This window comes from Pyrus communis, chromosome 10 (assembly GCF_041283825.1).
Source record: "Pyrus communis isolate YQ-2024b chromosome 10, ASM4128382v1, whole genome shotgun sequence".
NCBI classification, from domain to species: Eukaryota; Viridiplantae; Streptophyta; class Magnoliopsida; order Rosales; family Rosaceae; genus Pyrus; species Pyrus communis.
In genome coordinates, this window is record NC_142574.1 from 33,510,068 (window position 1) to 33,526,432 (window position 16,365).

Genomic DNA, 16,365 nt, shown 5'->3' on the forward strand with positions numbered 1-16,365 from the left:
AAATGTGGTTTGGAAAGCTTTCGTTTTTGCTCCAGTTCTTCGTTATATCTTCTCTGTTTCAAGTTCCCGCCTTCGCAATAAAAAAGGTAAAACCATACCATACTTGTATATATGCATGTTGATTTTCTCCTGAAAGTTGGAAAATTAATCATGTTTTCTTTATGATGGTATATATTTGTACGTAGTCGTATATAGTGTACCTGGGATCGCATGCACATGCTCCACAAGTCTCAGAAGCTGATCTTCATCGCGTCACTCATTCTCATCATGAGTTCCTCGGATCATTCCTCGGAAGGTGTATACACACACACACACACACAGATATACAAGCATTTCTGCAATGCATGTCCCGTCCGTCCATGGTTTCTTGTTAATTATTGTAATTATATCGTTTATACTTACGTGCATGTGCAGTACCGAGAAAGCGAAAGAAGCAATTATTTACTCGTACAAAAGACATATCAATGGTTTTGCTACCACCCTTGAAGAGGAACAGGCGGCTCAAATCGCAAGTATGAACATCAATCAATCTCTAAACACTTGTATCAATTATTTTTCTTTTTTTGGTACTAGTTTTATGTCAATCAATTAGTGATGCATGCTATATAGTTCATACATACTGATATATGATGTGCTAACGAAATGTAGAGCATCCAAAAGTTGTGTCGGTTTTCTTAAACCAAGGAAGAAAATTGCACACTACTCACTCATGGGACTTTATGTTGCTTGAAAAGGACGGCGTAATCCACCCCAGTTCCTTATGGAAAAAGGCCAGATTTGGTGAAGATACAATCATTGGGAATCTTGACACTGGTAATAACCTTTTTCCTTCTTTCTTCAGCAGCACAGCCTTCATTTCTTTGTTTTTAATTCTCCGATTGATTAATGTTACTGGATTTTTGTTAATTTTTCACGATTATTATTCTGAGTATTAGGATGATGTTATGATTGTGTTAGGTGTTTGGCCCGAATCAGAGAGCTTTAGTGACAAAGGGATTGGACCCGTTCCATCAAAGTGGAAAGGAATCTGCCAGAATCACACTACCGGATTTGTTTGCAACAGGTTTCCTTCCTTAAGTTGCTTTTCTTTTCTTTCTTTGGTGGCTGGCTGGGTCTCATAGCCTAAAGTGCTAACCAGTCAACCATTCATATGATATGACACAATGCAGACAGATCAATTTTACTACTGATAGTTAAGTCTTTGGCAAATTTTCTTTTTGATTATTGGATTTGGTGATTAATTAGTCCCGGCACTATGGATCATATTTTCATATACATGCATACCACTGCAGGAAGCTTATAGGCACAAGGTACTTCAACAAAGGATATGCTGCATATGCAGGGGTACCAGTCAAGTCCTCCTTAAACAGTGCGCGAGACCATGAAGGTCATGGTTCTCACACTTTATCCACTGCAGGTGGCAACTTTGTTCCTGGAGCCAATGTGTTTGGTCTGGGGAATGGAACTGCCAAAGGTGGCTCTCCAAAAGCCCGTGTTGCTGCTTACAAAGTTTGCTGGCCACCCATCAATGGAAGTGAATGCTTTGATGCAGATATCATGGCAGCCTTTGATGCAGCAATACATGATGGGGTTGATGTGCTTTCAATCTCGCTTGGTGGAGACCCTTCCGATTACTTTAGAGATGGCGTTTCCATTGGTGCCTTCCATGCTGTCAAGAATGGTATCGTTGTTGTATGCTCTGCAGGAAACTCTGGTCCTGCTGCTGGAACTGTCTCAAATGTTGCACCTTGGATGATAACCGTGGGAGCAAGTACTTTGGATCGAGAGTTTGAAACTATGATTGAACTCCGAAATGGGATGCGTCTCAAGGTACGTACTAAGAATGCACCATCCATCAACTCACTTATCTCTATTGATCAATTTCAATATTTCTAGACAGCGAGAAACGCGCCTAAAGAGTGATCAAATTTTCATTCATGGTCGATGTGCACATGATTAATTAGTTTGTAATATGTACCAGGGAACGAGCCTTTCAAAGCCTTTACCAGATGACATATTTTATCCACTTATAACCGGTGCACAAGCTAAAGCAGCTAATGCTTCTGCTAAGGATGCGTAAGAATGAATCAACCTTAATTCTTTTACAAGCTATCCTATATTTACATCAACCTTAAAATAAGTTGTAATACTCGTTCAGCGCCATGCAGCATGCTTTGTTTAGGAGGATCATTGGACCCAAAGAAGGTGAAGGGTAAGATTTTGGCCTGTCTTAGGGGACTAAGTGCAAGAGTAGACAAGGGTCAACAAGCATCACTAGCTGGAGCAGTAGGGATGATTCTTTGCAATGATGAGGCCAGTGGCAATGAACTCATCGCTGATCCTCACGTACTACCAGCATCACAAATCAATTATACAGATGGGATTGCTGTCTTTAACTACATCAATTCTACAGAGTACCTCTCTCTCTTTGGAATCTTGATCTTAATTTATGTATTGCTTTATTTGTTGATTTTCTCATTTAAATTGTTGTACATTATTTTAAAGCGATCCACTTGGATTTATAACGCCCCCAACTGCAAAGCTGAACACAAAACCTGCTCCATTCATGGCTTCATTCTCCTCTCAGGGCCCCAACACTATCACTCCTGAGATCCTCAAGGTTTGCCTTGAGTCTTTATGTACTAAATGATATTTATACAGTTTTCCTTCCACGTACGTGCGCAGCTAAAAATCTTTGACAAACTGATTATCTTTGGTTTATTTCACTGTCTATTAATTCTCATCAGCCTGATGTCACCGCTCCTGGTGTAAATATCATAGCTGCATACACCCAAGCAACCAGCCCTACAGATCAAGACTTTGACAAGCGCAGGGTTCCGTTTAACACGGAATCTGGCACCTCCATGTCTTGCCCTCATGTTTCTGGAGTCGTAGGACTTCTCAAGACACTCTACCCTCACTGGAGTCCATCTGCAATTAGATCAGCAATCATGACAACCGGTGATCATCATCATTACACTTGATTTTTTTTTGTTTTCTAACTTTTCTGCACACGACTGTAATTGTGTCTGAATTTGTTCTTCTATATTTTTCCACAGCAAGAACGAGGGACAACACTGTGAATCCAATGATGAATGCATCATTTGTTGAGGCAACGCCATTCAGCTATGGCTCTGGCCATATACGACCGAATCGTGCCATGGATCCTGGCCTGATCTATGACCTAACTGCCAATGATTACTTGGACTTTCTTTGTGCCATTGGCTATAACAAGACAACGATTCAACTCTTTTCTGAGGGTCCTAACTACAAATGCCCCGAGTCAGCCAGTCTTCTGGACTTCAATTACCCTTCGATATCAGTCCCTCGATTGTCTGGTTCAGTCACAGTGACTAGAAGACTCAAGAATGTTGGTTCTCCGGGTACCTATGCAGTTCGTATTAAACGAGCAAATGGAATTTCAGTGAGTGTTGAGCCTAATGTCTTGAGGTTTAAAAGTGTTGGGGAAGAGAAGAGCTTTAGGGTGACACTGAAGGCGAAGCCTAAGAGAGGTGGAGTAGCTAAGGGGGATTATGTATTTGGAGGGCTTACCTGGTCGGATGGCAAGCACTACGTCAGGAGTCCAATCGTAGTTGCCTCAGCAGCTGCTGTTTAGTTTAACATGATAATTAAGTACGTAGTCAGCTCATCATCAGCATGAACTCTCACATTAATTAAGCTAGTTACCTAGGAATCTAGTCTTTTAAAAGATCGTTGTATTTAAGCTTTATAATCTTCCCCTTTATCTTCTTGCTATCTCTAATTTATTACAGCCCAGCCTGCAAGGGATGATTGAATTCAATTTAATTAGCTGCTAGGTCAAGAATTCACATGCTATTTGTTCCCGGGGATCCATCCCTCCTATCTTATCAAATTAACTTCCTTCTTTTTCACTTGAATAATATTCTTTCTTCATTATACGTATCTTATTTTCTTCAATTCGAGGAATAAATTAAAGATTTATTTAAATAATGATGCAGCATTAATTATTGTGCACGAGAGCACTAGCAGTGGCTGATTCTAGCCGTCACAAATTAAGTACATTACATATCTGTTGGCTTGGAGTGGATTGGATAACTATAAAAATTAATTTGATCATTTAATTGAAATCAGAGGTGAATGAGTTCTCATTTTTAGAGGATTGAAAAGGATTAGAGATAAAATGAACTTATCCCTTGTTGAAATTAGAAGGAATAAGTTTCATATTTTATGTTTAAGCTAAATACAAAAATCTTATTTTTACTACCACAATCCTTGAATATAGTGAGTTATTATTTCATTTGGTACACAACGTGTACTTGGAGGGTAATATTGAGTCGATTGCATTTGGTGGAGGCTCCTAATTTAGGATTCAAATCTTAGGCAATTTTTTGGTGCTTAATTAGGATTAAATTGGACAACTCACTATATTCAAGGTATGTTAAACTATAAAATAAAGCCGACTTTCACATTTTGTTTAAGTTGATGGAATTAGATGGATGAGTTATAAAGTGTTGATATCTTACTATATGATAAAAGTTTTCTTTGTGACTAATTTATCTTCCATATTAATTTCGATAAAATTTGGAAGTTGGTCTCCATTTCTTGTTTTAATATGCCTTAAATTTAGCGAGTTTATCTTATACAATCCAATCTGAGTCGGGGTTTACTTTAGAAGGGCTTAAAACACTTTTTGACAGCCAAAAGTGTTTATGACTGCATATGATATTAGACTAAGAATTTCTTATTTCTCATAGAACACTTTAGGAAAGCACTTATCAAATGTTTCTTGAAGAAACACTTTCTGTGAAGCGCTTGAATTTCTAATGAAAATTTCAATGAGTTTATAATTAATTGATATCTTGTAAATCTCTTATTCAACCTATTTAATGCGCTTAAGTTTTTGAAAGGAGAGGAAAAAAAAATAAAGGGTCGTTTTGGTTCCGGTCCCTTATTAACTTAATTGTTAGATTAAAACTTTGTTTGTTTAAATATTTTGATCGAGGTCCTTAGCATTATTTAAGATATTTATCTCATGTATTTATGCATTTAATGTCCCTCAAATTATGAAATTTAACTAAATTCAAATAATATTTTTAAAATATAATAAATACTTAAAAATCAATAACAGAGTAATATTTTTCTTCACAAAATTATAGCAAAAAAAAATAATAATAATAATAATATACCCACATAATTATTAACATATTTTAAAAAATAACTACTAATATATTAAATACATATAATTAGCATGGGTACATTTAGCAAAATTAAAAATGGGTACAAATAAATTTAAAGTATGGGTACAAACACAAATAAAAGTTAAAAATATACGGGCATGAAAAGAAATTCATATATGGGTACACATTAAAGCTGAAAATAAAATTAGTACAAATTAAAAAAAAAAAAAAAAAAAAAAAAAAGGTTGCAAATTAAAAACGGGTACAAACTAAAAATAAAAATATATGATAAAAAATTTAGCCATAAATATAAATATATTAAATGTAACGTTTCTAACACTAAATGAATGTATTTAGAAAAAAAAAATTATTATTGAAATAATTAATAGCGTTTATTAAAACCTAAGGACCTTAATCAAAAATTGAAAAGGAAATAGGTTTTAATCAATGAAGTAGTAAAAAGAGAGATGTGAACCAAATTTCTCCAAAAATAAATTAATGGAGGTCATTTTGTTTGGTTAAACATCCGGCCTGACGAGTTTAACCATTGATGTTGAAAAATACATAAAAATACTAAACAACCCGATTTGGTAGGTTTTTCAATATAAATGCCTATCGACCTTACCAACTGCACGAGTATATTGTCACCATGACATTCTATGCCAATAATATAATGTCACATGAATAAAAAATTACACAATATTATATTATATTATTGTATTATAAACATGGTGGCCGTACAAAGTCTTTCTCCTAGTACTGAGGGCAGAATTGTCTTGGAAGATGAGAGGATATTATAATTCCCATAGAAGATTTAAAAATAAGAGAAAGCGAAAGACAGACGGGTAAAGGGGTGAGGTCAGGTCCCGAATGTAAAATGTGGACAGCAAGCGCTGAATGGTGGAAGTTAAGGAGGCTGATCCCATTCCCATCCCCATCCCCTCAGCTCCATCTCCACTTAATTATAATCAATCAATCAATCATCTCGGAACCAACTTCCATCACATATCATATCATATCCTCCTCACTCCTTCTAAGCTCCTCCTCAGTCCTCGGTCCTCCCACATTGTCTCCCGCTTCTTATATATAACGGCCAAATGTACAGTTACACTAGCTAGCTTGTAGAAGTAATATACTATATACGTTCACTTGCTGACTATTAGTATATACAAGTCACAAACACCTGCACACCTGCTTTGATCGCCATGCTCCAGACCACCGTCTTTTTTCCGTCTTCCAGAGCCCTTCCACTCAACATCAACAACAGGATCATCTTCTCACGCGGACGGGGATTTGGATGGGGACGGGGGTCTGTGCGTCCTAACAGCAGCACTAGTGGAAGTAGTAACACCGCATCCGCATCCCCATGGAGCATAAAACCTGTCTTTGAAGATGGTATTCTCAGTGTCAATGGTAACGATGTGTTGACACACGTGCCTGACAATGTGGTCGTCACACCATTGACCGACTCATCCGCATTCGTTGGTGCCACTTCTCAAACTGCTTCTTCACGCCATGTTTTTAAGCTTGGACTCGTACGGTATTCATTTTAGTCTTCATTACCGTTGATTTCATACCCCAATCGCCATGTTTCAGTTGCCGTTGATTTCATACCCCAATCGCCATGTTTCAGTTGTAGGTTGATCTTTTTTGTGGTAACGCAGGGATGTCAGATTACTAAGTCTTTTTAGATTTAAACTTTGGTGGATGATACCAAGAGTGGGCAATACAGGAAGTGACATCCCAGTTGAAACTCAGATGTTGCTCCTGCAAGCAAAGTCAGCCGAAGAAGCTACTCCTCCTAATTATATCTTATTCTTGCCAGTTCTAGATGGTGAATTTAGAAGCAGCTTGCAGGGGAATTCATCGAATGAACTTGAGTTTTGTGTCGAAAGTGGTAATCATTCATAAATTCATCTCTATTCAAATATTTTGCTTATAATCAACCGTCTTCCTTTTTCTTCCCTTATTTCTACACGAATTGGTTTTAATATTTGTTAAAGATATAACATGATGATACTGCCTACTGGATGATTCTAATCTGCTATCACACATTTCATTGAGCTTGGCTTTAGTGCTTGTGCACTTTTGCTTATGAAGCACAATGTACAATACGAATTTGTTTTCGAGCTTGGTACTGAGGGAGGAGGGGAAAGAAAAGAAAAGAGACAGGAGAAGAATTTGTTCCCTCTGACCTTCTCACCCGTATTGCTTCTTTTGATAGTCTAATGATATGAAGTTTATTATCTAATCTGATAGGTGACCCAGCTATCGTTACCTCCCAATCCCCAAAAGCAGTTTTTGTGAATTGTGGGAACCATCCTTTCGATCTGATGAAGGAATCTATGAAGTAAGTTAGCTCTCTGAGCACATTTTTGAGTTTCAAGCAAATACTTAGCTTAGTGATCAAGAAGCAAAATGACATAACCTTTATACTACAGTGAAATAATTTCTGATATGAAGTGAATCACCACATTGTATTGTAAGTAGTATAAGAAACAAGACCTTTAAACTTGCTTCTTGGGTTCACAATTTATCATTTTCTACTTTACTAATTTATTGAAGTGAGACTGAAGTATTTCAACTTGTTATCATATTCAGGATTTTGGAGAAGCATTTTGGAACTTTCTCTCTCAGAGAATCCAAACAGGCAAGTCAGCCAATGTTTTATACCTAGAGGACCAAAGTTCTATAATATCTCTCAGAGAAGCATCAACAACTATGATCATTGATCAATAACACATCCTGTTATTGTTTCCTGATGCAGATGCCTGGAATGCTAGATTGCTTTGGCTGGTGTACCTGGGATGCCTTTTATCAAGGGGTTAATCCTCAAGGAATCAGAGATGGCCTGAAAAGGTAAATCTAAGGGCTTCGCTTATTTAGTCTCCTTCAAAATGATCTGGAATTGATATGTCATCAGAAACCAATTGCACTGATAGCTAGAATAATCTTAGTTATGAGACCATAATGATTTGGTCAGGATCCTGTGTAAAGCTTGCATTTAAAGAAGTTCATTTAACTTTGATGAGAATCATATCGAGCTAGAAGTTCATTTAACTTTGTTATTTTCCTGTGTAAAGCTTGCATATAAAGAAGTTTATTATGAAGATGCTTCATACAAGTTTAAGCAGCAGAATTGTTATGTTGTGAATTCTTTATATGACTACCACCATATTTACTCAATTACATTGCATCTTAATCTTTTCTCCAGTACAACTCATTTGTTTAAGCACTAATCTCATTCAAACAAACACACACACACACACATATATATATTACACAGTTTATCAGAGGGAGGTACTCCAGCGAAGTTTTTGATAATTGACGATGGATGGCAAGATACATCAAATGAGTTCCAAATAGAAGGGGAGCCATTTGTTGACGGATCACAGTATGTTCACAATCTTTCCTTGTTAATTAATTAAAAGCGCAATCAGGCTTACTGATTTTCCCCTAACTGCAGGTTTGGTGGTAGATTAAATAGCATTCAAGAAAATAACAAGTTTCGTAGGACTACTAATAAAGAGGGTGAAAGTGAGACGCCAAGTAGTCTCAAGGATTTTGTATCTGAAATCAAGGGGACTTTTGGTCTTAAGTAAGATTTCCATCATTCACATTTTAACTACCTTCACAGTTTATGCAGATATTGTGAAATATAAACAGACCAGAAAACTGCAGCGGCCTGAAAATTTCAGCAACAATATTGGACAACTACTATAATTCCCTATGACCTGTAGTTATATGTGTCTGCTTTAATTTATATGGTACATTTTCAAATTAATTGGAGTTTAGTACAAGTTTCAAGAAAATTTATTGAACTTGGAACTTTGGTTTATTACTTAAAACTGTCTCTGATGGTATATAGACTTGTTCATTAATTGTCTGTCAAGTCTTATCACCAAGGAACCCATTTTACAGCTGCATAAATCTTCAAGGAAAGCTGTTTCCTATCATCTTTCCCCAAAACCATGAGTTTTCTTCTAGACCTCAAAGTTTCTCTTTTTTTCTTAAAAACCGATATATACCGGACCCAATTTTGGGGCTGTGACGGCAATGTATCTGATGTTTAGAAGTAGACATAACGTGGTTTGAGGTGTAGTTTGTCTGCAATTGTCGAACATACTTACCACTTGGAGAAATAGAGTGAAATCTGTGATGTCCTCATGTTTCTTAGATCTTTTCTCTTGAATCTTTGCATTTATGTTCCATTAATGCTTTGCTTTTTTTCCCAAACTCCCAGGTACGTCTATGTGTGGCATGCCCTGTTGGGATACTGGGGAGGGCTTCTTCCAAATGCTCTTGGAACTAAAAAGTACAATCCTGAGCTAAGATACCCAGTGCAGTCACCTGGGAATTTGGCAAATATGAGGGACTTAGCTATGGATTGCATGGAGAAATATGGTGTTGGTACAATTGATCCTGCAAAGGTGTATCAGTTTTATGATGATCTACACGGTTATCTTGTTTCACAAAACGTGGATGGGGTTAAGGTTGATGTTCAGAACATACTGGAGACGATATCAGCTGATTTAGGAGGGCGAGTCTCTCTGACCAGACAGTTCCAACAGGCACTGGAGAAGTCCATAGCCACCCACTTCCAAGACAACAGCATCATCTGCTGCATGGGACAAAGCACGGACTCCATTTACCAGTATGTACTTATGCTTTACAATGCCCCCATCAAATTTTATTTGGAAAAACTTAGGAACTCCAGTATTTGACTCATACAGTGGATGCATGTAACTACACTGCATCAGTTGATGGGCATGTCTACTTTTATGTGGGTTAAGTGCAGGTTACAGACATACCTGTTTATCATTCTTGTTGAAAGCCATAGCGAACTGTGACCAACAGTCTCTTTGCTTTAAGGTTTCTCCAATGGTAAGGTAACGGCCCAATTTTGTGTTGCAGTTCAAAAAGAAGTGCTATTACTCGAGCATCTGACGATTACTACCCGAAAAATCCAACAACACAGACACTGCACATAGCTGCTGTGGCTTTCAACAGCATATTCCTTGGTGAAGTTGTTCTCCCAGATTGGGACATGTTCTATGTATGCCATTGCTGTGGCTTCCTTACGTACTGTTAAGGGCTGGTTTGGTATTGCTGTGCTTTGAAAAAAAGCTGCTTCTGTTGTGCTGTGAGAATAAGCAGCTGTGAAATAAAGCAGCAGAGTGTTTGGTAAACTTTTTTGTAAAAGTGCTTTTGAAAAAAAAAAAGCAGTATTAGAGTGTTTGGTAAACTTTTATGTAAAACAGATGTGAAAAAAGCCAGTTTTTCAAAGCTAGGTTTTGCAGCTTCTTGTTTTTGGCTTTTTTTCATCCAAAACTGTGAAAAAAAGCTGAAGCTGAGTGTTTACCAAACACAAAAACAGCTCCCAGCTTTTTTTGATAGCAGCTTTTTTCAGAATCACCTCAGTACCAAACCAGGTCTAAGTTCAGCCTATTGCTGTATTTCCAAATGCAGAATTTAATACATTAAATTACAACTTTCAGAGCCGTCATGAAGCAGCTGAGTTCCATGCTGCTGCTAGAGCTGTGGGAGGATGCGGAGTCTATATTAGGTAAGTAACAGTGAAATAACAATTACATGAGCTAATGAAGGCAGAAAATTGACAGTCCATTGCTTGAATCTTTATCATTTTCTTTTACTGTTCTCAGTCTTAACCGTGTCCAAATGAAGTGATTATCTTAGAATGTCGTCTTTTAACTATTTTTTTTTTTTTTTTTTTTTTGTATGGCATTACGAAAGTCTCACTAATTTACTGCATAGGAGTTTATTTGGAGTAATTCCAATTCTTTTATTTGGAGTGTCTTTTGTATGGCATTATGAATGTGATCCACAATTATCAGCTTCTCTACTTTGTACATGTAAGATTTCACTGGAAAATGTAAAATTTAATGCATTTCAGAATTATCTGCCTCTGTGCTTTGTATGTTAGAATGCATGCACTTCACATGCAGATGCATGTATTTAAAAGTACCAGTTCCGCCGGGGATTAGATTGACGGATCATGATGCTTAATCATTTCTCAAAAATGGTGTAGCTGTGACTAACTTCACAACACGCCACTATTGACAACAGTGACAAACCCGGCCATCATGATTTCGAGATACTTAAAAGGCTTGTACTTCCTGATGGATCAATTCTGCGAGCTAGATTCCCCGGGAGGCCATCACGGGATTGTTTATTTGTTGACCCCGTTACAGATGGGAAGAGGTATGTGATGTCCCTCCCAATTACCTTGTTAGGTTGTTCAATATAATATATGATATTACTTTTCTAACAAGTAACAAATCTTCTCTTCTCTGATTGGTGATGTTATATGTAGCCTTCTAAAGATATGGAATTTGAACAAATACAATGGAGTTTTAGGCATTTTCAATTGCCAAGGAGCAGGGAACTGGCCTTGTCTAGAACAAGCTGTTCCGGTAGAAGTTAGTGCTGAAGTGTCTGGGAAGGTGACCCCTGCAGATATTGAGTATTTCGACGAGGTTTCTGGCAAGCTGTGGACAGGAGACTGTGCGGTCTATTCCTTCGCAAAAGGTAGGATTATACGTCTTGACTTTTGCCACACCAAAACACCAGTTAATTCATCTCACCCGCGCCCAATGTTAAATTCAACGTAGTTTGACATATTTTTCATACAATTTCAGGGCGTCTGTCTCGGTTACCAAAGGACAAGTCATTTGACGTTGCATTAAGAGTTCTCCAATGCGATGTCTTTACTGTATCTCCTATTAAGGTTGGCTTCTGAATGTGTCTCTTGAGAATTGGGATTAAAAGTTTGTAATGTACGTATAGTAAAACAGTACACTGATTAGTGTTAAAACAATTATAAATTTGTGCGTGATTTCTACTTCCCCAGGTTTACAAGCAAAACGTTGAATTTGCAGCGATTGGATTATTGAACATGTACAATTCCGGGGGAGCTGTTGAAGCAGTTGAGTGCTTTAGTCATAACTCTAGCAGTGAAATACACATTAAGGGAAGAGGAGGAGGTAGCTTTGGAGCTTACTCTAGTTTAAAGCCCAAAACTTGCTCAGTGAACTCCAAAGACGAAGAGGAATTTGAATTTAGAGAAGAAGTCGACAATCTTTTAAAAGTAACAGTTCCTGCCACAACTAGTTGGAAAATTGTTCTACGTTATTGATTCAGATTTAAGTATTTTAGTTTAGACGGATTCAAATTTAATAATCTTAGACAGTCTTAGCTTGAATAATATATTTGAATTCGTATGTATGTGAAAAAAATAAAATAAAAAGCGATACCTGAATTCGTGTGTATAGTCATTTCAAATTTATAATATCGCGTGGGTGTTTTTTGTGTGTGGTCGGAAACCATGCGACCAAGTCGTCCGTACTCCATACCAATAAAAAATCCCATACTTTGCTTCTCTATACAGAATGGCTGGAAGAAATACTGTATGAACAAATACTAATAGTATAGGCGTGATTTCATAACTATCAGATTTTGATTTTCCCCGGCAGACGAGAAACGCTTCCATATGCAAAAGCACTTGCACGAAAGGACTTTTGTGTGAGTGGTAATGTCTACATACATCTACTCTTATGAAGAATGAAGGGACAGAAACTATGGGAGAACATCACGACCGCATACATTGATAATTGGACGTTATTCGAAGTTTTCCCAAGGCTCAAATTTCATCTCTATAGTCTCTAGGTATTTAGGTACTAGGTAGCGACTCCAGGACTCGGTTATTTTGAAAGACAATCATGGATTGGGAAAATTCAAATCGAAGGTATTAGCCACCATCGGTTTTCAGCATGCAACATATAGCAACGCCAAGATCAACACCAATAAATAACGACGAGTAACTGTCTATTCACAATCTGCAGTTTCAATCAACAAGCTAACTTTAAATGACTAATTTACAATCAAATTAGAACATGACGAGGAATTATACATGTATTTCAATTTTAAGACGTTTATACAAAGAAAGGATCCATAATCTTCATATTTAACCACACAAAATAAAAATAAAATCCAAGAATGTAAACGACGCCTGATAAACTGCTTTCAACATGGCAAATAAGATCAAACTTCAACTACAACAGCCTCCAGCTTGAGATGAAGCGCCATCTCTACCTCCTGATGGTCCCGGAATTCCACCATATCCAACTTTTATGCCATAAGACTGCAAACAAGACCAGGAATCGGGAATAAGCTCATACACAGCTCTCTTTCATTCAATATCACAAACTGTTCAATTTGTCTCTGAGCATTCACAAGAAGGGTTTTTGTTCATTTGGTATTTACTATCTATCGGGATATCATTTTTTCAGAGTCAATACAATGAGCAAGAGCTGAGACTCAGCCTCGTCTTTATATATTTCAAATGTGAGCTTACCCATCACATTCTCAGGCAACTAGAAATCTAAGCAACCGTAATTTGCAATCAGAGGAAAATTATTATGCAACCAACCAATAGAAAAGGCATTCATATAATGGCTCCATGAAACCATACAGTCAATCATTCCACTTGGCATTCACAAAGCACTCTGCCATATCAAAAATACACTTTTATCATCACTCCCAAACAGAAAGCACTAATGAGAACATAAGTAAACCACAAAAATATTCTACATATTTAAAAAAGAAAGGGTAAATTACATTTTGCACCCCCAAATTTGGGTGCAACTACAAACCCATACCACAAACCTCTTCTACATTTTTTTTTAAAAAGGCTAACAGATGTATGAAATTGCAACTAAAATACAAGTTTGTGTATGACATTGCAATGTTCTAAAGATGATGTATGGGGTTGCAATTGCACCCAAATTTGAGGTTGCAAATTGTAATTTACCCTTAATAAATATCAAGTAAAAGATAAGGAGGACATGTAAGGAATATTTCATAAAGAGACAAAGCTAACCTCATTTGATACATCAAACACTCCATCTTGAATCTTTTTGTATATGGTTGCAGCAGTTTTTATAAATGCCTGAATGGAAAACGTAACTGTTACCAATAAAGGCAAGAAAAAAATAAACATGATGAAGATATCAAAGGTTTCTTTAAAAAAACAATGTCCATCAAAAAGCCAATCTTTTGTCACCTCCTCAACATTCTGAGCAGTTTTAGCAGAGGCCTCCATGAAGATCAAGCCATGCTCCTTTGCAAATTGCTCCCCTTCCTCCGTGCTCACAGCCCGTCTGTGAGCTAGATCACACTTATTACCAATGAGCATAATTGTCATGTTTGCATTTGCATGTTGCCTCGCGTCCTCCAACCAGCTAGCCAAGTGATTAAAAGTTTCCCTCCTAAGAGTAAAAGAAGGAATTATTGTCATTGCCAGTGCCTTAACATGCATAGTAAGTGCTTAATGCTCATTATCTACACTAGCATAAGAATCCAGTAGATTACTGGGATCTCGCCTGAGCTTTTACTTTTCTAATGCAATAGGAAAAACAGCAAGAGCGTTTTTAAGCCTAACCAAACTGGATTAAACAAGCACGAGATATGATTTTCCTTGTGAATTGTGATGGAAATACCTTCTCCAAAAACAATTTAATTTGAAAAAAACACTCTGAGAAACTCATAGTGAATCAAAGCAGACGGGGTTATATCTTCCTCGAAAAACCAAAAAGCAAAATTGAATATGACAAAGTGGTGTCCATAGTCCACAGTCCATCGTCCAAAGTAAGAGATGCCGCATGGCGAAAGTGCAACAAAGAATACAAAATTATTATGTTGAGAATGAGATTAGAATTGAAAGAATACCTGGTGATGTCATAGACAAGCAAGGCACCAGCAGCCCCTCTATAGTAGGACCGGGTAATGGATCTGAAAGACTCTTGGCCAGCCTAAAACATATATACAAATATATTGCATATTTATTCACATGCAAGGAAAATCGTCAATCGAAAAGCTTGCAATTGAATTGAACTGAATTATTACGTAAATTCCATAAAAAAATGAATTAAAATGAAAGAATGAATGAATTCGTAAGAAAAAGAAAGAAAGAAAGAAACCGTGTCCCAGATTTGGAGCTTGATAGGTTTGTTGTCGATGGTGATCATCCTGGCTCCAAACTCAACGCCAATAGTTAAATCGTGTACTGGCTGAAACCTCTTGTCGGTGAACTGAAGAAGAAGGCATGATTTTCCAACTCCTGCAACACAACAACAAATCACTTATGAAAATACCAAATCGAAATTCTTCAAAACCGACAGAAGAACAATTAAATTAAATTGGATTGATGCACAAATCAAATCAAATCAAAGAAATAAGAATTATTTTTTATGGAGGAGTACCAGTATCGCCGATGATGATGTACTTGAACAAATAAGCGTAAGACATTCTCTGCCTGTCTTATCAACAAACACACACAAACAACAAGTTTGATCGCAAATTGAATTCTAATTCCAGAACTAATGTCTGTCTGTGTTGTTTATTTTATAGAAACTTGTAAATTGTAAATTAATTTGTACACGGAAAGGAATTCACAAGGGAAAGGGAGTGGCCCGAGTGGGGGTGGGGGAAGAAAAGAAAACCACCGAAACAAAACAGGAGAGAGAGAGCGAGCGAGAGAGAGGTCAAACCAAATCAAAAGCAATAACAGTTTACAGCGAAGCAAAGCGTCTTCTCTTCTCTTCTATACTACCGCTCTCCTTCCTCGCTGTCAGTTCCTCCTCCACCAACATCACTACCCAACCCCAATTATTCTTTCCCATTTGGGCCTTCCCCCATTTTCTGGCCCATTTCTTCTTCAGCCCATCTCGTCACATAGGTCATCCCCAATATTCCTCCTTCGTAGCATCTCCAATGTACCAAAACTTTTTAACGCCAATCTTTTGTTCGAGTCCAAATATGACTTTGTAAGTCTCTCATGTATATCTACTTAGTACTACAGTCTAGTAATGTTCGCATATAGTTAGTTGTGAAGGGCAACAACCTACGAGGAGCCCTGTTAACGATCCAAATTATATCCTAAGTTTAAAAAATCATGATTGCTAGAAATTGTAAGAAACTTACGTTGCCTTGGGTTTATGACGTGGCAAAACTAGTGGATACAAAAAAGAAGAGAAAAAAGCAAAGGAGAAAAAGATGGGATTTGCTGATGGCTTTGCCTGTGGTATTTGGAAACTTGGAAACTGAAAAAATAGAGAGGCAAGAAAGAAAGGAAAGAAACGCAAAAAGAGGAACTAACACAACCCATCTGTTTCGTTTCATTCATTCT

The 16,365-nt window shown here is 37.2% G+C and overlaps 3 protein-coding genes across 5 annotated transcripts; 2 read left to right on the forward strand and 1 right to left on the reverse strand.

Annotated features, from left to right (window-relative positions):
• Nucleotides 1-3,616, forward strand: LOC137728653 (subtilisin-like protease SBT5.4). The gene is made up of 11 exons (XM_068467380.2): nt 1-86; nt 186-295; nt 415-512; nt 649-813; nt 958-1,063; nt 1,293-1,830; nt 1,982-2,076; nt 2,169-2,414; nt 2,506-2,620; nt 2,748-2,961; nt 3,060-3,616. The coding sequence occupies exons 1-11, from the start codon at nt 3-5 to the stop codon at nt 3,614-3,616; spliced, it is 2,328 nt and encodes a 775-aa protein (XP_068323481.2). The 5' UTR covers nt 1-2.
• A 2,375-nt stretch (nt 3,617-5,991) lies between these two features.
• Nucleotides 5,992-12,438, forward strand: LOC137729645 (putative galactinol--sucrose galactosyltransferase 2). Of its 2 annotated transcripts, none has more exons than XM_068468638.2 (14): nt 5,992-6,699; nt 6,824-7,056; nt 7,419-7,509; nt 7,761-7,809; nt 7,927-8,018; nt 8,446-8,553; nt 8,626-8,757; nt 9,403-9,813; nt 10,074-10,215; nt 10,658-10,725; nt 11,247-11,381; nt 11,494-11,708; nt 11,819-11,907; nt 12,031-12,438. In XM_068468638.2, the coding sequence occupies exons 1-14, from the start codon at nt 6,365-6,367 to the stop codon at nt 12,313-12,315; spliced, it is 2,385 nt and encodes a 794-aa protein (XP_068324739.2). In that variant the 5' UTR covers nt 5,992-6,364; the 3' UTR covers nt 12,316-12,438. The 2 variants fall into 2 exon arrangements, with proteins under 2 accessions (XP_068324739.2, XP_088533890.1); XM_088677764.1 differs by having other exon boundaries at nt 6,007-6,694.
• A 635-nt stretch (nt 12,439-13,073) lies between these two features.
• On the reverse strand, nt 13,074-15,827 carry LOC137728859 (ras-related protein RABB1c). 2 transcript variants are annotated; one of them, XM_068467644.2, is made up of 6 exons: nt 15,440-15,827; nt 15,158-15,297; nt 14,907-14,989; nt 14,242-14,446; nt 14,059-14,127; nt 13,074-13,320 (listed from the first exon to the last, which is right to left on the reverse strand). In XM_068467644.2, the coding sequence occupies exons 1-6, from the start codon at nt 15,483-15,485 to the stop codon at nt 13,228-13,230; spliced, it is 636 nt and encodes a 211-aa protein (XP_068323745.1). In that variant the 5' UTR covers nt 15,486-15,827; the 3' UTR covers nt 13,074-13,227. The 2 variants fall into 2 exon arrangements, with proteins under 2 accessions (XP_068323745.1, XP_088533891.1); XM_088677765.1 differs by having other exon boundaries at nt 13,074-13,684; nt 15,440-15,818.
• Nucleotides 15,828-16,365: the final 538 nt, after the last annotated feature.